The sequence below is a fragment of the Mauremys mutica genome, chromosome 10 (assembly GCF_020497125.1).
Source record: "Mauremys mutica isolate MM-2020 ecotype Southern chromosome 10, ASM2049712v1, whole genome shotgun sequence".
In the NCBI taxonomy this organism is placed as follows: Eukaryota; Metazoa; Chordata; order Testudines; family Geoemydidae; genus Mauremys; species Mauremys mutica.
Window position 1 is genome coordinate 42691993 of NC_059081.1, and position 23041 is coordinate 42715033.

The 23041-nt window shown below is 41.0% G+C and overlaps 1 protein-coding gene across 2 annotated transcripts in view; it reads left to right on the forward strand.

The window, feature by feature from the left end:
• The window catches only part of AGPS (alkylglycerone phosphate synthase), a 130115-nt gene that overhangs the window by 14192 nt on the left and 92882 nt on the right, over positions 1–23041 (forward strand). For both annotated transcript variants that reach the window (XM_045033141.1, XM_045033142.1), the window contains exons 2-7: positions 5233–5322; positions 6926–7016; positions 9241–9361; positions 9453–9527; positions 11240–11311; positions 13973–14052. In XM_045033141.1, coding sequence (XP_044889076.1) covers positions 5233–5322; positions 6926–7016; positions 9241–9361; positions 9453–9527; positions 11240–11311; positions 13973–14052 — 529 coding nt within the window. The remainder of the gene's footprint in view (positions 1–5232; positions 5323–6925; positions 7017–9240; positions 9362–9452; positions 9528–11239; positions 11312–13972; positions 14053–23041) is intronic.

The window sequence follows — 23041 nt, forward strand, 5'->3', positions numbered from 1 at the left end:
GGCAGCTTTCCTAGGGCCAGTTTTCTCCATCTCCCAGTTTCGAGGTGGGGATCAAGGGCATAATGGGCAGGGGAGAGCCCAAGCCCTCTCCCCTTGAACATAGATGAGAGGGGAAGAAAAGGCTTTTGTTTCTGGGGGAAGAGGCAGAAGGTCCAAGCAAATGCTCTTAATTCCTCAGGATTTTTTTTCATAAACATCCCTAAGTATTGGAATACGTTTGGCATCTGACTGCAGAATATAGCTTTTAAAACCTTGAATTTTATTATCATGTCAATGAAAGTAAAATATTTAAAATTACTTAAGACCCTATTTACCATCCTGTTTTCACAACTCTAGTTGCTGTTGTCAGTGTTGCTATAGTAACTTGTTTTCTTTCCAGATGTTTTCTCTTTGGGAATATCCTTATACATCTCCAAGAGCAAGCTATCTCTTGTACTCAGAATTTCATATATTCAGAATTTCATCTGCACTGAAGAGCAGAATGCTTTTTAAAAAATACACAGGATTCACACCAGAACATGGCTGGCAGCACCTTTTTGGCACTGTGCAGGACGGAAGGGATGGGAACTGCTTCCAGCCGCAGGGGACGAGAAACAGGGGAAGGGATGACCTGGCCTATGTCTTTGCAGAGCTCATCCCTTCCTGCCCACACCATGTTGAAAGGCAGCTAAAACCTCCAGGCTGCTGCTGGCCACTGACATAACCCGTCCACCTCCTGTCCCCTAGCTACACTGCGCGCAGAAAGGGGTTAAGCCCTAAGGACTCAGTGTGCACCATGGCCCAGGGAACCTGCCTGCAGGGTCTTCAGGGGCCACAGAGCCTGGCCAGTGAGGTGGCTCAGTGGGAGAGGGTACCTAGGGGCATAGCAGCTCTGCGCTCCCTGGGAGCAGGACCCAGAGCTATGGAGGAGGGGGCGGATTAAGAGGGTGCTTAAGCCCCTGCCCGGGTGTTGCTGTGGAGCCTGCACATTTGGGGTGGGAACAGGCTGGAAATTGCAACACCCCTCCCCCCCCCGAGCTGGCATGCAGTGGGGCCTGTGCAGATGGAATGGCGGGGAGCGGCTGGCCTTGCAGGCTGCAGCTTTGCCCCGCCACGAGTCTTGCACCCCCCCTCCAATTGTCTGTCTGTCACTGGATCACCCACTCCCCACGGGTGGGTGGCTGGTTGGCGAGCAGGGATCTAGCCAGCAGCAGGACCTGCTGGTACTAATGCGGGGGAGGGAAAGCAGAAAATATGGGACAATTTGCCCATTTTTAAGAAAAATTCGGGACACCTGCTGGAGGCCTTAAATAGAGATGTCCTGTTTTTTAACGGGACAGTCAATCATCCTACCTATATATAACTTGTACTCCAGTACCTGGGTATTATGAAGACAGTAGCTGCAGATCAAGTTAAGGCTGCATTGAGATTTTTTTTCCTCTTAAAGAGGCTCTATATCTGCTCTACATATTTGTGTCCAAAAACCTTTTAACCTGAAGTTAAGGTGATGGGTGATCAGTATGACCTTGTGCTATTCGTACCCTTGCAGAAAATGAGAGTTTAATTCCCAAAAGTTAAACTTTGGTAAATCAGGAGATTCACAGACTTTTAAGGAGATGCTTCCCTCATAATCTTAATTCTATCCCCTTTGATTCCTACCCTAAGAAGTCCTTCAGGTAGATCACAGTACCATATGCTCCTCAGTCTCTGCCAACCAATAGTAAATAGATCAGTGGTGCTGTATAGAGGCCAGTGAGGATCTGAAGGTCTGTATTAATAGGAGTGCTGAATTGGAGTTTTGGTGGGCATAGAGAACATGGAGGATTTGGTTAGGGAAAGGTAAAACATTCATAGTCCCAATTTCTATTGCCATCCACATGGGAGGGGAAAGGAGGGCAGAGTTAGATAGTGTAGATTTGATGGCTGGGAAATGTCAACTCTCTATATCCCAGTTTTCCAATTTTCAGTACCAGAAATTAATTTCTCATGTTCTGGAAGAAGCAAAGGGCAATTCTGAAAGCCTACAATCTTAACTTCTCCTTCAAGGTTTTGCCTCCGAGCTTCTCTTGTTTGAGAAGCTTGGGGTAGCAAAGGGACCAGGTTGAGGGCCAACTCAGGAAGTCATGCTTGTAGTATGCAGAATTTTCATGTGCTCTGTTCTCAGCTCTGTCTGTGGCATGCAGAGCTCTCTGCTTCTCCCATCAAGCACTAAGAACAATCTTGGGGAGTTTCCTATGGGGAGACAGGAGGCTGGGATTGCAGGCTCCCACTTTCCTGCTGCTGAGGAGGATCACAACTGCATTCTGAAAACTGGTCCCTGGGCTTTTGTAGCCTCCCAACACACGAGTTCTGTCTCCTGATGTCTTCCCTAAGCAAGATATGGTAATACAGAATGAGAGATCCCCAGAAACTGAAGAGTATGCAATGAGTTTCTTCCCGATCAGTCCCTCCACTCTCTGTGCCTGTGGCATGCAGTAGGTTTTCTTGTGCTTAACTCACCTTGGTCTGAGTAATGCGTGGGCCACAGGAAATCCTCAATCAGGGTGGGTGGCATGAGATTGTGAGCTTCCTTTCTGCCTGCTCTTGCCATAACAAGAAGTTCAGGTACAATCTATAAATATTTTACAGCAAGCATAACACTGGCCCCAGGCCTGCTACTTCCCCAAACATCTCTTATATCTCTTCCTTCTGGCTCTCTTTTCCCCTTCCAGCAAGGTGTGAATGGATGTTGATTTTTCTACCTGCCCCCTTTTCCTAAGTCTCAAAGCTTCTCAGCACCAAATCAGCCAGGATTGGCCCAAGTTCTTTGCTAACCAAAATAGATTGTTTAGGCCCTTGTAGAGACCAAATACCCTGCAACTGGGGAGACAGGCATTTTTTTTAAACAAGTAAGTAACTTGGGAGGTCACACAGTCACTATAGAACCAGTGTCTGAGACACAGGCCATTCCATTAGCCGTAAGACCATCCATCCGCCTAATCTTCCAAGAGGTTGGAGGAGCTACCTCAAAACTGCATTTTAAGCAATCTGCCCAACATAACACAAATCTGCAGTTTGAACCTTGAACAGAACTAAGTCTTCTGCATCCCTAGTCCATCTCATTAGCATAGTGGTTATCTTTTGCCCTACACACAGTCGATGGGTTCCTTTCTGGCTTTGGCCAAAAACTCCATCCTGAATCTGAGAAACCTTCTTGATGACAGTTGTGAAACTGATATATTCTCATGAAAATTTTTGGTTTTGGGTAATTGGATTTTCTGTCAAAAATAATTTAACTGGAAAATTCCTGTCCTGCTCTAATCACTACACTGGTGTCGTGCCTGATTTCATTTGGCATGTGACTTTTGAAAGAAAGGCTTGTTTCTCAAAAGGCAGCATGGCTCAGTGAATGAAACTTGAGCCTGCCTAACCAGAAACCTGGATTCTAATCCCTGATTTGCCTGATTTTGACCTCATGCAACCACTGTTATTTAGGGCTTGTCTACATTACCCGCTAGATCGATAGGCAGCGTTCGATCCAGCGGGGGGTCGATTATCACATCTAGTCTAGATGCGATAAATCGACCGCCGAGTACTCTCCTGTTGACTCTGGTACTCCACCAGGGAGAGAGGCACAGGTGGAGTCAACGGGAGAGTGTCAGCCATCAACTTACCACAGTGAAGACACCATGGTAAGTAGAGCTAAGTATGTCGACTTCAGCAACATTATTCACATAGCTGAAGTTGCATAACTTTGATAGATTTTCTTCTTCCCGCTCCCCCCAGTGTAGACCAGGCCTTAGCTACAAACTTTTAGGACCTGTCAGGTGTACGTGAATATTAACAAGAGAGAGCAAAGGGAGGAGACTTGCACTCTTGGTCTTTGGGCTTGCAGATCTTTGTTCACTAGGCTACAACATATCGTACAGGGACATTGTCTTAGGGTACGTCTATACTTACCCGCCGGGTTGACGCGTAGCGTTCGACTTCTTGGAGTTCGGACTATCGTGTCTAATCTAGACGCGATAGTTCGAACTCCGAATGCGCGCCCGTCGACTCCGGAACTTCACCACCGCGAACGGCGGTGGCGGAGTCGACGGGGGAGCCGTGGTCTTCGATCCCACGGCGTCTGGACGGGTGAGTACTTCGAACTAAGGTAGTTCGAGTTGCATACCTTAGTTCGACCCCCCCCCCCTTAGTGTAGACCAGGCCTTAGTGTGGTGCACAGGTTTGGCCTGGCGGATGGCTGTTTAGTGCATGGTGCACCCGTGGGCTAGTACCGGCTGAATGGTGCAGAGTAGCCAGAGCATATCAGTAAATTTGCCCTTTAAAATTAAAATTGAAAAATAACTAAGGTTGATTAGTTGAAGATATGTAGTATCACTAGGTAGAATTCTGAGAAGTTGCGTAATGTGTTTCATTTTTAATACATTAATGTATCATTAAGGCATCAAAAGAAATATTTGCCCTGTGGGGACGCCCTTCAGTTACGATTGAGGTATTATAGTTTTGTGGTTCCATTTTAGAGGAAACATGAGGTTTTTTTCCTCTTCTCCCGCGCTGCCCTTCCTCCCCCCCCTTACCCCTCCACTACATAGTGTCACTACTATAAGGCAGAGTTCAGGTTCTTTGGGCACCTTAACTGAATTTCCATGCCTGAGCCTGTATGATTGTTTTTAAATTTAACCTTTATTCTGAATTTCCTTTCTTTGTACTGATTTGGGCTACAGCATTAGAAGAAGGTTGTCATCCCACTTTACTCTTAAATTACTGTATGTGCTGTTAAACTTAACTCCAGTTTAATATAGTTATTTTTTTATTTGGGACTAATGATTAAACAAGCATTAGTTTTTCACTTTCTTTGGTGAAAATCTTAATTTTCGAAAGTAAAGTTCACAGATCCAAATACTGATGCTAAATTTAACAATTAATCTTAAATTTAACACAGAAAATCTTACAAATTTTACATACCTTTTTCTTGATTGCTGGCACCATATACTGCATGCATGAAAGACCTGTCTGCTGCAAGCTTGTTTTTGTTCACATTCTTTCATATATTAGCTTTGTACTATTTTCTTCCATATGGAAGGTATAACATATGGGAAGCTAAATATATTTCTAGGTGTGTAGAATTATATCTTTTATGATATGCATTTGACACTTTACTCTCTCTCCACTAGTTTAGAATGTAAAGTTCATCTTAAATTGTTGCAAAAGCCAAAACAATGGAAGTCAACAATCTACTAACTTGTATTAAAATCTTTTCCCTTTTAGGCAAGAAATTCTGAAATGGAATGGATGGGGATATAATGACTCCAAATTTATATTTAATAAGAAGGGACAAGCAGAATTCACAGGAAAAAGGTAAATGAAATTTCTGGCATCACTGTGTAGCTAATATTATGAAGTTTCTTGTTTTAAGCATCTTATTTTTTAGAATCTGTATTTGTGTAGTGTTTTAAATCAATCTATCTGAAAGATGATTGCTTCTTTGGCATGTCCTATAGAATAAGCTTAATGTTGCTATCTGCATTTTTAACAACGTTACTGAGTTATAAAATAGTACTTTACTAGTGTGGATAGTAAAATAAACCTTCACTGAGGGTTAATTCACTGCATGCCTTACTAAAAGCTTAAAATGGTCTTTTAGAGGACAACATAAGCAAAATTAATCTTCCCCATAATTTCAAGTGACATCCTGCTGAAGATTTAACTTGGTCTTGAGTCTCCATTATAACACTTACTCATCTAAAGTTTGGTCAGTATTGCAGAATTCCTGAGTATTCTTCGATTCTAAGAATCTCATGAGAGAACAAGCATGTCATTTTACTGATTAGTTAAATACCAGTTGGTATTTTATGGGAAACCTTTATTCATGTGTAGAAGTTTCATTGGTGATCATAAAATATTTCTTGGATCAGGGTTGTGCTGAGGATAAATACATTAGATTGTGAGATGCCCAGATACTACTGTAATGGGGGGGGGAACGCACTATACGTACCCAATTAGGGTTGTCAGGCGTCTGTTTTTCGACTGGAATGCCTGGTTAAAAAGGGATCGTGGCGACTCCGTCAGCACCACTGATTGGGCCATTAAAAGTCTGGTTGGCAGCACAGCGGGGCTAAGGCAGGCTCCCTGCTCTGGCTCCGCGTAGCTCCTAGAAGTGGCTGGCATGTCCCTGTGGCCCCTAGGTGCAGGAGCAGCCAAGGAGGCTCTACATGCTGCCCCTGCTCTGATGCTGGCTCCGCAGCTCCCGTTGGACAGGAACTGTGGCCAATGGGAGCTGCGAGGGCAGTGCCTGCTTCCAGGGGGGGCAGTGTGCAGAGAAACCAACTGCATCTCTGCCTAGGGGCCACAGGGACATGCTGGCTGCTTTCGGGAGCCGCCTGAGGTAAGTGCTGCCCGGAGCCCTCCCAACCCTCTGCCCCAGTCCAGTGAAAGTGAGTGAGCGTATGGGAGAGCAAGCAAGTGTGTGTGTGTGTGTGGGGGGGGGGGAAATAGAGTGCAAAAAAGAATGATATACAGAAGGTAATTGAGTGCTCCTATTTTTGCTACTTCCCATAATATAAAATAAGAGAACATTCAAGAGAAATGGAAGATAAATTTTAAAATAGTCAAAGGAATACATATTTGCACATTACATAATTACCCCATGGAACTCATTGACCTTAATGATATTTTGTGCCAAAAAGTAGTAGGATTCAAAAATTAAACATTTGTGTAGGTGGAAATATCAACATTTCCATTATATACGATAGTATCTTAAAAACTGATTCAATCTTAACATTTCTATATAATTGTTTTATATTTAACACTAAATATGCATAATTTTACAGACCTGGATATGAATTTGAATCTAATAAACTTTCCCTTGTTCTGCATACTTACAAATAAGTAAGACGTTTATCTGATTTACGTAATATTTAATATGAAGAAGAACCCATGTAATATAGACTTTATGTTTCAGGTATAGGTTGAGTGGTATGGTGTTACCTGTTTTGAAGGAATGGATGGAAAAAACCTTAGGAGCAAGTCTGGAGCACAAAATTACCTCTAGAGTAAGTAAATAGCTGAAGAGGCAGCTCCTTCAAACATATTGTACTCATGATGACATAACCATTCATCTGTTAGACAAGACTCATGCTGTTACCCTCAGTATGCCCTTGCATATGGTTGAGTGCCTTAGTATTAATACAGTATATTTATTTTTAAAAGTTATGTTTCCTTATAGACTAGTATATCAAAAGCTGGGTGACTTAAAATTACTGAAAGTCCAACTTGCTGTAATGTCACACTTTAATCAAAAGATTAGCTACTTGTACAGGGAATATTGAGGTTACTTTTTGCATGGTGATATATTGTCTCAGACTGCCGAATGGAGGAGCCTGCCCAGAAATGAGCGAACTTTCATTTTGGAGTAAATATTTTATTTACTATATGCAATAGGAAGCAAAATACAGAAAATATAATAGTTTAATGTTACATACCGTTTTAAATAATTTCTGTAGAATGACAGCGTCTATTGAACCTACTTGATAAGTTGCCCATGTATATCATCTGTTTGAGATTTGTATAGTATTTGAATGCGTCTCTGTGCATTAAGAACAGGAGTACTTGTGGCACCTTAGAGACTAACAAATTTATTTGAGCATAAGCTTTCGTGGGCAACAGCCCACTTCATCGGATGCATGCCCATGAAAGCTTATGCTCAAATAAATTTTAGTCTCTAAGGTGCCACAAGTACTCCTGTTCTTTTTGTGCATACAGACTAACACGGCTGCTACTCTGAAACCTCTCTATGCACTGAAGATTTTGGCTTTGCCAGGGTAACTGGGATATTAAACTGTGGTTGTTTTTTGAAAGTTGCAGCAAGCTTTAATAGATCTTAATAATTGTGTTCAGTTCATGGAACATTGTTTAAAATCATTTGGTGTTATAACACTTAAAATTATCAGAGCTGAATTTTTTTAAATCGTTTTTTAAAATCAAATTCACTTTTCACCATTTACACTTTTATTTACTTTTGTACGTGACTTGGACAATGAACATAGACTAGTCAAAGAAGCCACTAAGTGTTTCTCTTTAGTTCACATGCACAATTATTTATTGTATTATGGGAGTCCCTGGGGAGCCAGATAAAGGCCCTAGTATGCTACGCACCATACAGACATGTAACAAAAAGATGGTCCCTTCCCTGAAGAGCTTAAAATAAGTGTAAGAATGTACCTGCATTTGGGTTGCAAATCTAGCAGGGAAAACTAACACGCAGACTAACTTAATTTGGAATAATCGTGTAGAAACTTTTCTATTGGGTTTTGTGAAAGTTCTTAAAGCAAAACGTAGATGTGGGTCTTAAACTGACAGTTTTTCCTTATTTTTTTTTTAATTCAAGCAATCCTTAATTTTTTAATATTTCTAAAAATCCCTCAAATTGGAAAATCTTTTTTCCTATTTTCTTCCTTTCTCACTTTTTGGGGGGCGGGTGGTGGAGGTTGAATGGAAGTGAATTGTGGAGTGTCAGGATTAGAAATTTCAGCCAGTCATAACTCAGAAAAGTTTGAATACTCAAAATTTCAGCCTTTAATCAGATCGCTCCTTTTTAGGATACACCTGTAAGTGAAGTTATAGTATTGCTTGGAGAATTATTAATACTTATGTGTAAAATGGGAAAAGCCCAGTTTATTTGAAAGTAACTTTTTACTTGTAACACAGCAAAATTACTCAGCAATCATTGAAAAATGGAAGATGGAACTTCCACTACCATTTTAGTTACTCTTCAGAGTAGAACGGCACTTAGTCTGTAAAGATCTTTCTTTGTGCCTTATCTTCGGTGAAGGGCTAAATCCTGTATTTCGCCCTGTTTCAGCTAGCTGCTTTGTGATCTTTCCTTACTCTCTCAGTGCTAGGGAGTAAGACTATGTTGTGGTTTTTGTGAAGCACTGTGGACTATTGTACTGAACAAATCATTGGCTTTTGACAGTGACATACTGAACAATTTATCTGACAAATAAGAGTTAGAGGGATCAGGTGAGGGGCCCAGTCTACAGAAGAGAATGCAATTGAGTGGAGGAATCAAAAGGGACTGGTAGGTAGTGTAGTTAGAATTGAGGCCAGAGATGATAATGAAGACAACTTTAATTGGGTTAAATTCAAATAAATACACATATTTTGTTGGTTTTATCAACCACTAAGTCTAATCTGGGTAGTTGGGTTTGTCATGAGAGACCAGCACGATTTAGGGGAATCCCTAGTAGTAATGATTTTTCTTTTCTTTTATTGTAGGCTTTCTTAAATACTAGTGATGTACCCCCATCTATTGTAAATGAAGAATTTCTTCAGGATCTTAGAGCCACTAAAATTTCATATTCACAGGAAGCAGAAGATAGGGTGTTCAGAGCTCATGGTAAGATCAAGTCCAATGTGTAATTTTACGCTTTTAGAAGTATATTTGATTTTTAAAAATCCTTGTAACTTGATATTTTTTTATACTTCAGGTCACTGCCTACATGAGATATTTGTGCTAAGGGAAGGAATGTTTAAACGAATTCCCGATATAGTTATATGGCCAGGTAAAATTTTTTAAATTTATTTTTTTCTTCTGGCGGCTGTAGCTCCCATGACTGATAAAGAAGGGTAGTAGTTTGGGAAGCAGTCCTGTCACACTAGTTGGATATCTCTCACTTTGTCATTAGCTTGCAATAAATAAACTGAAATTGTTAGTGGCCAGCAGTCAAAAATGGCTTCAGTCTCACCTTTTAAGAGTAGTCATTTTTACTTAGATTTTTACTTTGCAATCTAGATGTTTTCATCTCTGTTACCATGGGGTATTCACTGCAGTGTTAGATTTATCCTAAGGTCTTTAATTTCATTTAATAGTTCTAAATAAGTCTTTCATTGTAAGGTTAATGCTCATAGTTATAATCAAATGACTGCATACAACTTCTCAATTTTTAACAAATGATTAAACATTGTCTTGTGCCTTTTTGTACTGATGACCAACCCACTTCACGCGTACTGTAACTCCTGAATTTCCTGGGGTTTTAGCACTTGGCTGGGAATAATTACAACATTCCTGTAATTCATTAAATACATCCCTGAATTATTGATATGTACTCTCAACCTTAATGCCATTTTAACACGGTTTATCTGGGAGTTTTTAATTAAAAAAATACCTAGGAAGTTTCATGCATGAACCATATACAAGAAACCAAAAGAGGACGTTACCATGTAATAGTTCTAATTTGAAGATGCCAAGTATCAACCTTAAATCTTTTATTTTAACTTCTTTATGATCATATTCACAAGTATGCTGTGGCTGCTGTGTCATTCTGGAGCAGCATGAAAGCAGCCAGAGCTTACTGATCAGTTAACTAGGATTACAGTTGCTTTGCAATGCAAAGCAGCCAGAGTTCATACCCCCTGTTTCTCTGTCTTCTGCTCTCCAAATTCCTCCTGCCTCTTGCACCTCCCTACATTCCCGTGCATATGCACACTGAAATCCCTCCTTGTCCTCCACATGGGCGGCAAGTCCTATGGGCCCGTGGTTCCTGGGCACCTGGAATATTCCTGCCCTGCAGTGTTTGGGACTGGGGCGCTCCCACCCACACATCCCCCAGGCCATTTAAAACAGCTCAGGGCCCCCACTCACCACTGGCAACGCAGTGGAGCATAGTGCAAAGGATAGCTTCTGAAAAGAAGTAGCTGGTGTTATAATAATTGAAAGCTTTTTTCCAGAGCCTGAGGCGCAAAAAAAGCCTTTCCTTCAGAGAAATACACTAAGAACTGCCCTCTTTTAAAACTGCAGCTATTTTTCATCAATTAGATTGGCTCTAGTTTTCAGCTAGATCTAGTTTAGATACCTATTTAAAAATTAAATTAAAAAAATTATATCTCTAAACTTCACACAGTGAATAATTTGAATCATCTGTCTGTCTCTTTTTTGCTCTGGAAGTTCCCCAGCTGTTGTTGATGATCCCTGGGTAGGCCAGGAGTCTTGTGCTTTCTGTATAATTTAAACCTGATGCTGTTTTCAGCCTGGAATAACTCCACAGCCTCAGTATATTTGTGGTATTGTTTCACTTAATGTCAATTTTGTCTATTTGAGCCCATTTATTCTTCTTGGAAGTCTCTGCCCTCGCTTTGAAAAGAGGCTAAGGCACTACTAGAGTGGCTGAAGTACCATCAAGTCCTAAAGAATTAGTAGGCGACTAGTAAGTTTGCTTAAATTGAAGCTAACTGTTCAAAAGCCTGTTCCAACTGGAATCTATTTATTCTTAATTAGGTTGCCATGATGACGTAGTTAAAATTGTGGAACTAGCCTGCAAACATAATCTTTGCATAATACCATTTGGTGGTGAGTATTGTACCTTTAAAAATTTTGGTAGGGTAAATTTAAACTATAAAGTTACATATTTCTTTAAATTCAATTCAAGTGGCTAGTGCTAGGGCATGAGGTCATGGCAATAAATTAGCCAACTCTACACAGGTGTAACTTGAGCATTTAGAGGTGTTGAGTATATATTTATAAAGTACTGTTTAAAGTAGTCATATGTCAAGACTTTGGCAAGGTTGCTAATTACTTTAATTTTCAAGACAAATAGATCCCATAGAATTTATAATCTTATTTGCTGTGCTTGGTTCACTGAAATCTAGTGGAAGCCTTTTACATTTGTCAGCACTTGAATGTTTCACTATATAAGAGGAGCAACTTATTTTTTGAGCTGGTGTCTGCATATTCCCACTAGCGCTGCTGCACTTTGGGAACCTTCTAGAAGAGCAGTTTGCATTTGGGCCTGAATGAGCATGCAGCACCAAACATTGGGAGCAGAAGTTACAAGGAAACCATGCAGGCAGTTCCTCCTTTTTTGGCAGTTAGCTGTGGGCATATATTTTTCTCGTGGTAATTTCAGCAATAATCTTGTTGAGGCTTTTTAAACAGTAAACTTTAGATAGTTTGTTTGCTCAGTTATATTCTTGGGTCATATTGATGCTTCAGAAATGAGCCAAAGTCAGTTCAGATTCCTGAAGTCTGGGCCCAAGCATTTGATGTGCCTCAAAGAAAACCATTCCTTGGTATAGCGTTTTAACACGCTGGGCCTTTTACACAATAGGCTCAAAAGGACAGGCACATTCAGATCCTGACATTTCTCATGAAGGAAGGTCTTGTGACCAAACCCCCTCAGATTTGTCCTCAGCACAGAGATGGAGAGGCCTTTCAAGTCCTGTGTTGGGAAACAGAATACTTTAGTCCTGGAACTGACAACTTTTATAAGCTCCAAGTCGTCAGAGCAGTGTCAGGCTCTGGGGTAGTTCTGGCATTGAGGAAACCACTTTCATCATCTGTCTGGCGCCTCAATTTGTCAGTGCTGGAGACTTCAAAAGTGCCTCTGTCCTTAAGGGAGTCAGTGTGTTTGTACCGACTCCCCATTTCTGAAGTCTTTCAGCTCTGTGGAAGCCTTTGGCTGAGTTTGCTGCTTATTCATCCAGAAACAGGGTCTCGGTTGGGCTTGACATTTTTGGAGACCTCACTTGTGCTCTTCTTTGCCCTTAAGCATATATGGGTAAGAAAATGGGTCTAGGAGATAATCTCTGCCTTGGAGCATTCTGTGCCATTACAAAAGAGAGACATTATCACATATCCAGGGAGTGCAATAGACAGATTGGAGGCCCCTTTTCTGCCTCTTGTAATTCCAAGGGTGCCTCTGTCTCTTTAATTATTGCAGAACTCGAAGATTCAATCAGACTTCACCCTTCTTTGGTGACCATATACATGACAACTGTCAGTGGGCCTGTGTCTTCCAACATAGTACTCATTCTGTGCCAGAATGATCTACTGGAGATCCACATATAGATCTAGAGGATATTCCAGAGTCCCTTGATTTGAAAGTCTTTGTTTTGGGGCTATTTGGGTTGGCCTGTGTGCTGTCTGGCTTGGTCTTCCAGGTTTACCTGGACAGCTCAAGGAACAAGGTAACTTCACCTAACAAGAGTTAACATTACATGAAGAGCTTGCACTCAATTCCCTGGGATAACTTTATGCGGACTCCTTTTTCTTATCCTCACTTAATTTGTGAATAACGTTGCCATATTATTAAAGACCTTCCTCAACTTCTTGAGGATCAAAGGACCATTAAAAGGGTAGCTGAGATATCTGCCTCTTTAACTCACAATTCTTCCTCTTCCAAAAGGGCTCAATTTCAAATTCAACCTCCTTTGCTACATCCATTTGTAGAAGTTGTCTTTTATACCACCTCTGGTCAGATTCCACAACAGGTATTTCAGTATTTTATATACTCATCTCTAGGTTTTTATGTGCTCTCTCTAGCCTTTGAGAAGTTTGAGGTCTCGAGCTGGCTGCTATGCAGTATATGACAAAAATGCGTTAGATTGATATCTTGGTCAAAAGAGGTGTGACCTTTGGTTTTATTCACACTCATGCAGTTCTGTGCTCAACTTGGCATCTAGATTTGATGCTTGCTTTAGGATGACAGCTTTGTGATTCTTGTTTAACTAGAACTCCTCAGCCCACTTTCCTGGGACATTGAACTACTAGTTAGACTCTCATGAGTGGGAACATGTAGCGGCCACTGGAAGGAAGAAAGCTTTCTTACCAGTAACTGTAGTTCTTTGAAGGTGGTGCTTCTCTGTATTTGCACCACACCCACCTTTTCCCTCTTTAAAATTCTATTCTGGGGTTTAAAAGAAGGGAATGAGATGGTTGGGGAAATTGATGGCCTTCGTTAGCCTATGCTCTGAATGTTTGGTACTACAAGGTGGAATTTGTGCAGTTGAACAGGAACTCCTTTTATGAACTTTCAAGAAATTCTGAAACTCCAGGGGAACGTCCCACAAATGTGAATGTGCAAATGTAATGCATCCTCAAAGAAACAGTTAGTGTCACACAACCTTTCTAAGTGACATGTGCCACATACCTAAAATGTGTATCTTAGTTAAATGTGGATAACCAAGATCAAGGCAAACTATTTCAATCTATTGATATTTCCAACATTTGCAGGAGGAACAAGTGTTTCTAGTGCTCTTGAATGTCCTGCAGATGAGAGAAGAACTATTGTTTCATTGGATACATCACAAATGGTATGTAATACAAAATTTAGGGGACACCTCGGAGGAATTAACATTTAAGTGTACTGAAAATGTTTCAGAAGTTAAATTACTGTAGTATTTCATTGTTACCTGATACTGCAAGAATAAAAAAGGGGGGGAAAGAAGTTTGCCCACAATTTTTTTTTTAAATTGCTTCAATATTTTATTATATATCCAAAAGCAAATAGAATGCAACTTTGAAAAGCTGTACCATATATGTAAACTACTGGTCACTGGAAGCACACACTATTCAGAGAGGTCCAGCATTGTTCTGTTGCTGATGTTATCAGTGTATACTGCATGATGGCCATTGTGAAGGGACCTAACAAAATAGTACATTTTCTTTTCTATTGAATGCCCCTTGTATCCTTGCTAATGACATGTGAATTTGCAGGTTACTGTTTAAAATAGCAGTATACATAAATTTGTTACAAATGTAAAAAAAATAATGTTAAGAGTCTTAGCATTTTTACCCTGGTGTAAAAGTTACAGGGGTCTTAAAGGGACAACAGTTTGCAAATTGTACTTTGGAAATTTTTGCTTGCTACAGTAACAGCACCTAAGATTATTGTAAGTGAAATATTAGAGGGAGATGATATTCATTGTTCACTACTTGCATTTGAGTGCACTTTGTGCAGAGTCAGTTTCACTGTGCAGTGTTTTTTGCACAGTAACATTTACAAAACACAGGTCGGCAGGGGAAGACTCATAGTCAGTGGTAGTAGTTTAAACTAAACTTTCTTTAAATTGACTAGATTTCAAGTTGACAATGTCCATTTAAATCAGTGAGTGGATGTATTATATGCTACATTGCAGAATTACAAGGAGACTTCAAGTTTGTCACATGCTTAGTGCTATTGAAACTTCGTTTTCTGTATTCACTACTTTTCCATTGGTAGGAGGGATTGCACACTTGTAAAAACAGTTTTGTAGCTGTAGAGTAATCAAACGCTACCTTTCAGAAATGACATCCTGTTTTTAATCTAGTATTGTGTTCTGCAACATTTTGCAAAGCTGTGTTGGCTTGCTTCTCCATTCTCCATCACTCCTCAGAGCACTTCATTGGCCTGGGAGCAAAGACTGGGTTTTGACTCCTTTTCTATGGCAGTTCGGGTGGCAGGGCAGCTTGCAGCTTTCTTTCAACCTGCCTCAGGGAATTCCTCTTTTATAAGAGCTCCTAGTGGCAACTGCTCCTTGCTTTCACAGGCATCCTGAGTGGAGTGGAATTGAGTAGCAGAGACAGCAGTGCTTACATATGTGGACTAGAAGTGATCTGTGGCCCACAGTGTGGGAACCTCTGGTCAAGGAAAAAAAGCAACTTAAGTCATTAATTGTGCTATGGTGCTCTTCTCAATCATCCAGTTGCATTAAGAGTAAATGTGAACTACAGGTTGTAAATGAGTTTACTGTGACTTCATTAATTAACATATCTGTTTAAAATATAGAAAATCTAATATGAGCATCAGATGTCATTAGTGAAACAGAGTAAGGTGAAAAATATTGTTGTCTGAACTACAAACTGGACATCTCTCTGAACTAGGGCTGTCGATTAATCACAGTTAACTCATGTGATTAATTCAAAAATAATCATGATTAAAACAATCACGATTAATATCACTGTTAAACAATAGAATACTGATTGAAATATATTAACTATTTTTGGACGTTTTTCTACATTTTCAAATATATTGACTTAGATTACAACACAGAATACAAAGTGTACAATGCTCACTTGTTTTTATTACAAATATTTGCACTGTAAAATGATTAAAAAAATAGTATTTTTCATTTCACCCCATACAAGTACCATAATGATATCTCTATTGTGTAAGTGCAACTGACAAATACAGATTTTTTTTATACGTAACTGCACTAAAAACTAAAACAATGTAAAACTTTAGAGCCTACAAGTCCACTCAGTCCTACTTCTTATTCAGCCAATTGGTAAGACAAACAAGTTTGTTTACATTTGCAGGAGATAATGCTGACGGCTTCTTATTTACAATGTCACATGAAAGTGATAACAGACATTCGCATGGCATTTTTGTAGCCAGCATTGCAAGGTATTTACGTGCCCGATACACTAAACATTCAGATGCCCCTTCATGCTTTGGCCACCATTCTGGAGGACATGCTTCCTTGCTGATGATGCTCGTTAAAATAATAATTCATTACTTACATTTTGACTGAACTCCTTGGGGGAGAATAGTATGTTCCCTGCTTTGTTTTACCTGCATTCTGGCATCTATTTCTTATTATAGTAGTCTTGGATGATGACCCAGCACATGTTCGTCTTAAAAACACTTTCACTGCAGATTTGACAAAACTCAAAGAAGGTACCAATGTGAGATTTCTAAAGATAACTATAGCACTCAACCCAAGGTTTAAGAATCTGAAGTGCCTTCCAAACTCTAAGAGGGATGAGGTGTGGAGCATGCTTTCAGAAGTCTTAAAAGAGCAACAATTTGATCCAGAAACTACAGAACCTGAACCACCAAAAAAGAAAATCAGCCTTCTGCTGGTGGCATTTGACTCATGATGGTGAAAGTGAACTTGCGTCAGTTTGCACTGCTTTGTATAGTTATTGAGCAGAGCCAGTCATCAGCATGGACGCATGTCCTCTGGAATGGTGGTTGAAGATGAAGGGACATATGAATATTTAGTGCATCTGGCATGTAAATATCTTGCAATGCCGGCTACAACAGTGCCATGCGAACGTGTGTTCTCACTTTCAGGCGATGTAAATAAAAAGCGTGCAGCATTATCTCCTGAAAATGCAAACCAACTTGTTTGTCTTACCAATTGGCTGAATAAGAAGTAGAACTCAGTGGACTTCTAAGCTCTAAAGTTTTACATTGTTTTATTTTTGAATGCAGTTATTTTTTGTACATAGTTCTACCTTTGTACCTTCAACTTCCATGATAGAGATTGCATTACACTACTTGCATGAGGTGAATTGAAAAATACTATATTTTGTTTTTTACAGTGCAAATACTTGTGATCAAAAATATAAAATGAGCACTGTACACTTTGTATTCTGTTGTAATTTAAATCAATATATTTGAAAATGTAGAAAACATCCAAAAATATTTAAAGGGTATTCTTATTGTCTAACAGTGCAATTAATTGTGATTAATTTTTTTAATGGCTTGACAGCCCTACTCTGAACATATAATAGGTGCCTGTTATTCTGCTAAAGACCCATTGCAGTGTAAAAAAAACAAAAACAAAAACAAAAAAAAAACCACTTAAAGAGAGTTTAAACATTGTCTCAAAGAGACCCACTGAACAGGAACAATGGTATAAGAGAGAACATGCATAAAGGTCTGTTTTGAGGCACTGAGTGATTCAGTTAACTGATCTGAGGAACTTAAGTTAACTAAGATGCATGTATAATGAGGTTAAATGTTCAGTTGCTTTAGGAGTATAGAAATACGGATGTTTTTCTGGGTTTGAGTAACTTAACCAACTTTTAATGGGAAATGCCGTTTTTATTATGTGAAAGCTTTATATTTAAAAGACTGTTTGGTAGCTGGCGTCAAATTTATTTTTTAAATTTCTGTAAAGATTTTACACAGCTTAATATTCATCAGTGCATTAGTTTTTCAAACTTCAGTGCATCTTTTTTGTTTGGATTTAAACAATCTTCTTTTGAGTGTGGGTCACATGTACGCCGTGCACCTGAGCCCAAAAATTCTTGTGAATAGTGTCCACGGTCTGAGCCTGCATCCTAGGTCTCTGCATGATCAGTACTGAGGTTATAAAAGAAGGTGTGGCCTGACCACCTCTCCAGTTCCTCCTTGCTGCTGCATGGCCTGGGTTGTAATTCTGTGTCTGAAACTATCTTTGTACTGTCTCTCATATCTGTAAATAATAGTGGTTTATAGTTTTTTGTGTCTTTAATAGTTTAGATTAGCTTTTCCCCACCATGGGGACCCTCTCCATTTCCTACTCTTGGAAGAAGGACTATGCTCAGAGTTCCAGGGTTTAAGAACTGTCTCCTGCCTTCTCTGCTTCTTGGTCAGTGGTGACCACCTGCTCTGCCTTTACTGCCTTGGGGAGGCATGTATCAGCTGCTCCTGCCCTCCCCAGACCCAAGAGCGATGAGAGCTTCAACTGAGCAAGTATTTCATGCAGAAAGCCATGAGACCCCAGTTTGTTTCAGGCCAGGAAGACCACCCCCATTGTACATTGGTCTCGATCCTTAAGCAGTGCCCCTCCAAGCAGGAGCTCTGGAGTAAAGACCACATCTGATAAATTCAAAGATCCGCTGTCTCACTCTTCTCATAAGAGTAAGACACTCTTACAGATACAAGAAAAAAGATCTTCCTCCAGATCTGGTCCCCAACTCCTATCAAATCAGGTGAGTCTTCATCTTTGTGTTATAAAGACTTAGGCCTGCTTAAGCCTTCTGGCCATATGAGTAAGGCTCACAGGAGCAAGGATCCACCTGTACTAGCATGTAAGCCGAACGAGCTTCTCCAACCTACTGACCACTAAGCCAGATCCAACTATACTGACTACTGGGATGCCTCGCACTCCGGAACAGACTGAGGCACATACTTCATCTGCTTTCAGGTTCAGTCCTTCTGAGGGATGTTTCAGCATCAGAAGAGGAATCTACTTTGAGAAGAAAGTACTCTCTTGCTCTGTCCACGAGATGGAGTCTCCATCTACTGGCACCTACAGTATTGCTGATGGAACAAGATCAGGGCCTTTTTGTCTGCTGAATCCAATATGCAGGATGAATCATCTCCTCCATAAAGGGAAGTTAGCCTGGACAGGCTTTTAGAGTGTCTTGGTCTCATGCCCACCCACATAGCTCCCCTCGCCCTCCTCCGAGACTGCTATACCCATTGTCTTGGGGTCCTCCTCAAGCAGCCTTCAAACCAGTATACTGGCCCTATTGGATTTGTGTGAGCAGCTTACCATCCATCTTTCGCTAAGCAATAGCAACTGGCTCCACTGGAATATACGAAGGAGGAAGATATGCCTATTGGTACCACCAGAAATGGTGGGTTTGGCTCATCGTCGTCCTCACCTGATGAGGCAGTTTCTCTAGCCACGCCATCCCTGCCTGATGACCATTGACTATATCAAGAATAATGCAGAGGGTGGCAACTGAACTTCAGATCCCACTTGAGGATATTCTTGATACCTGACATAAGCCTGGACATCCTGCGGACCCAATTGGGTAGCTCTCCCAGTAAATGAGGCCATGGAATCAGCCAGTGTGGTATGGCAAACACCAGAATTACGTACCTACCCCTAAAAGGGCTGAAAGATGATACTTTCTACCTGTGAAAGGGGTGCACTTTTTGTTCACGCCCCCTCCCCACAACTCCCTAGTAGTACAAGCAGTCATGGAAAGATTCAGGGAACAGCTTGGAGAATGAACTTTAATGTAAATTAGATTAAAGTTTTAAATCAACCATACAGACATTTTGTTTAAAACTAATTTCTAACCGGCACATCCCTAAATTAAGAAAATAATTTCATCTGTTGGATCTTTCTCCTTTTCTCCCTCCTACTCAAAATCCAGGAACCATGTCTTCAGAGTGGTCTTGCATAGTCACACTTGCAGGATGGCCCCAGCACCACTAATTTTATGGAAAGCAGTGCCCACTGGGGCAATTCAAGTACCCCCCCACACACACACACATGGAATATTCAATGCTGCAGTTGTAAAATTAGGCAGTCCCAACCACACCAGTCCCTTCCTTTCTGTGGCAGGGTTAGGCTTTGGGGGCCTACTCTCAGTTTTCAGAGTGATCTAGTTACTTTAATAAAACTCCTAATTTTAACTGTTAAATTGTATTCTGGTTGGTGCTGGGTAGTTTATACCGTTGAATGCTTAGTCTGGGATTTTCAAAAGAGCCTTAGGGCGTTTGATGTCCAAATTCTATTGAACATTAATGGGAGTTGGGTGCCTAGCTTCCTTAAGTATCTCTGAAAATCCCAGCCTTGGTTTTTTAATGAGATTAGGGTTCTTGTAGCTTTTTTAGTAGGGCCATTCAAGTCTCCAAAGACCTAGAAAAGAATGGGTTTGACCATTTTCCCTATATTTTTTCCCCTCTATCACAGAAGGGCAAATTTGTCTTGCATTTTGATCAAGAATCACTTCACCGTGTAGCTTGGGTAGTAGGACAGTGAATTTCACAGAGCAAGTCATGTCAGGAAGAACAGGGCATTCAGCTGCAATCTAGATTCATTTACACTACAATGTTGCACTCGGAAGTGGAAAAGCTTTTCTCTATAGTTAGCAGATAGTATTCTACAGCCCAGTATCTTCTACAGTTCTGAGACATACGGGTTGTTCTCCTCGTTCAGTGTTGTAGTGCAGGCAGCACAGGCTGCACCCCCTTCTGTGGCTTACTGCTAGAACTTGTATCTCTGTGGCCACAATTAGTTCCCACTGCTCCTGACCGTTTCCTTTGCCAGTTCTATTTTTTTATGTGGGATTTTTGAGCAGTGGCAAGCAACCTTTACTCTTTCTTCCTTCCTACTCTCCTAAGTCAGGTATGTAACAGCATGTGTCTGATGCCTTAATGGATGCAAATTGATTCTCAGCCAGGGCCATGGTGTGCAGTTCAGCAGTGGGACACCACATCTGCCAATGCTGCTGGACTGCGGATGCCAACTCAAATAAATCCTATTCTTATCCAAATTCACACTTGCTTTCGTAGTTGGGGAGAAGTTGGGTAAGAAGGTGGAGAGGAGTGCACCCAAACCAAAGCAGTCCTTTCCCATCCTATGCAGTGCCTCAAGAAAGGATTACAAGCCCAACAGGCAGAAATGCTCCTTTCTGTCCAGCCTCATCACAAAAGTACCAAAGGAATGATAGCAACAGGTATGCCAAAGAAAACCCTTGACCCTTGTATCAGATGGCAAAACCATAGGTGGTGGCAGACACACCTCTTATAACTCACTGTGGCAACAAAAGGCTATGCCTCTGATCAGAGAATATTCTACTTCTCAGATGGAGGGGCTCTATTCACTAGACAAGTGGGTAAAAGAGGTAATAAATTCAGGTTATTCCCTCAGACTAAGAACCTCACCTCACCCAATCACCCATTTCAAGCAACCCTACCAAATGCAAGCTATTGCTAAACAAGATCTCACAACTTGCAAACATAGGAGCAGTTTAATTGATATCCTCAGAAGAAAGGTTTTTAGGGCTATACTCCATATTCATCTAGAAACATACCCAGGATGGGGGGGGTCAGAGCCCTCCTAATTGTCAAATGAGTGAACAAATGGATGAAAATGATCAGATTCAGGATGGAGATCCTAGTCTCAACAAGTAGTACCCCGTCCAAGGTGATTCCTTGCTTCAGTGGACATAGCAGATCTACACAGCCTCATACATCCATGTCACCAGTGTCCATGGAGATTTGCATATTGCGTGGCCCACTACCTGTAGAACATACTGCCACTCGGCCTTTTGTCTGGTCAGAACCAGACTCGCATCTCTGAGCACTCTCCTCTGTCTTTTCCTGGATGACATTCTGAACAGAGCTCCCACCAGAGAAGCAGCATACAGTACCACAAAATGGATAGTGGAGCTGCTTCAACTGCATGGCTTTGTGATAAACACCAAGAAAAGCTCATTGATCCCTTCCACAGAGAGTTCAGCTGGGATGGATATAGACACATCTGTGGCCAAAGTTTACCATCACTGGACAGATGAGAGAAAATCCAGAACCTGATATCTGTTAAGGAATACACAGCTATTCACAGCTTAGTATCTCCAGTCACTGGGCTTCCTAGTTTAATATATAGAAATGACCCCTGGAAAAATCCCATATCAGGTTTCTCAAGAAGGCTCTCTTCATGGTGAGGAACCGCAATGGGAATGTATGCAAGACGGATCCTGATCCCAAACCAGGTCCTGGGCTCCCTCGGGTGGTGGATGATCCCAGAGAATGTCCACAAGGGTCTTCCTATATCCCTTCCAGACCCATAGATACTCAGCCAGCCTGATGAGGTGGGGAGCATATCTGAGAGAGAGAACAGTGCAGGGCACATAGAACTGCATAGAAAGGAATCAGCATCAACCTCTTGCAGCTCAGAGTGGTGAAGTCCTTCGAAGGTTCCAAAGCCACATACAGGGCAACTACATACTGGTGCAGAACTGTGTCCTTATCCTGTCATATTTAATGTCTTTATCAGTGGTGAGAGATCCATGCGAATCAAACCTTGTGTTCACAACCATAGGTTGTGGAAGAAAACGTACTGGCCAGGGGTGCCACATTCCTTATTGCAGATGTCAAAAAGGTTGAGTTCTCTTGATTAGACCAATGCACTTAGGAAATTAAGAAGTCAGCAAGATATTTGTAGCCTTTGGGTATCTGTCAAAAAGGCAATTTCTTGTAGTGCCAGAGTACCTCATGGTCTTAGAGCTCGCTGTTAGGGCTAAAACAATGTTGAAGACATGCCTCTAATGTTTCTATCATAGAAAGCTGCAAATTGACACAGTTGGGTGGATCTGATGCTTTTTTTGAGAGCAGTTCCACAGTCCTTGTTTAATGAACTCCTCAGCCCACCTTTCTCAAGACCTGTCATTCTCTCTAGACTTCCACAAGTGTGAATACATAGAGGCCAGCTTGGAAAGTTACTTTGGTAAGTAACTGGTTCTTCAAGAGTGTTCTCTGCATATTCACACTGTCTGATCACCTTTCACTTTTCCTTGGAGTTTGACTTCATTAGAAAGTTTGGGTTTTATGGAAGGAGCTTGAGGTGGCTGGGGCAGTCCAGTCCCCTTTACCTCTGTTACAAAGGTTTGCTGGCTCAAACAGGCACCGTTTTTCAGATGATTCCTGGGGCTTAGCCGTGTTGAGATCCCCACACCTCCAAGAAAGTGCCTATAGATTTAACCTCTGGACCACATCTATGATATTTTGGTCATCAGAACAATTTTTACCTAAAACTTAAACAAAAAAAAACAAAAACAAAAAAAAAACAACCTAGCTTTGGTCCA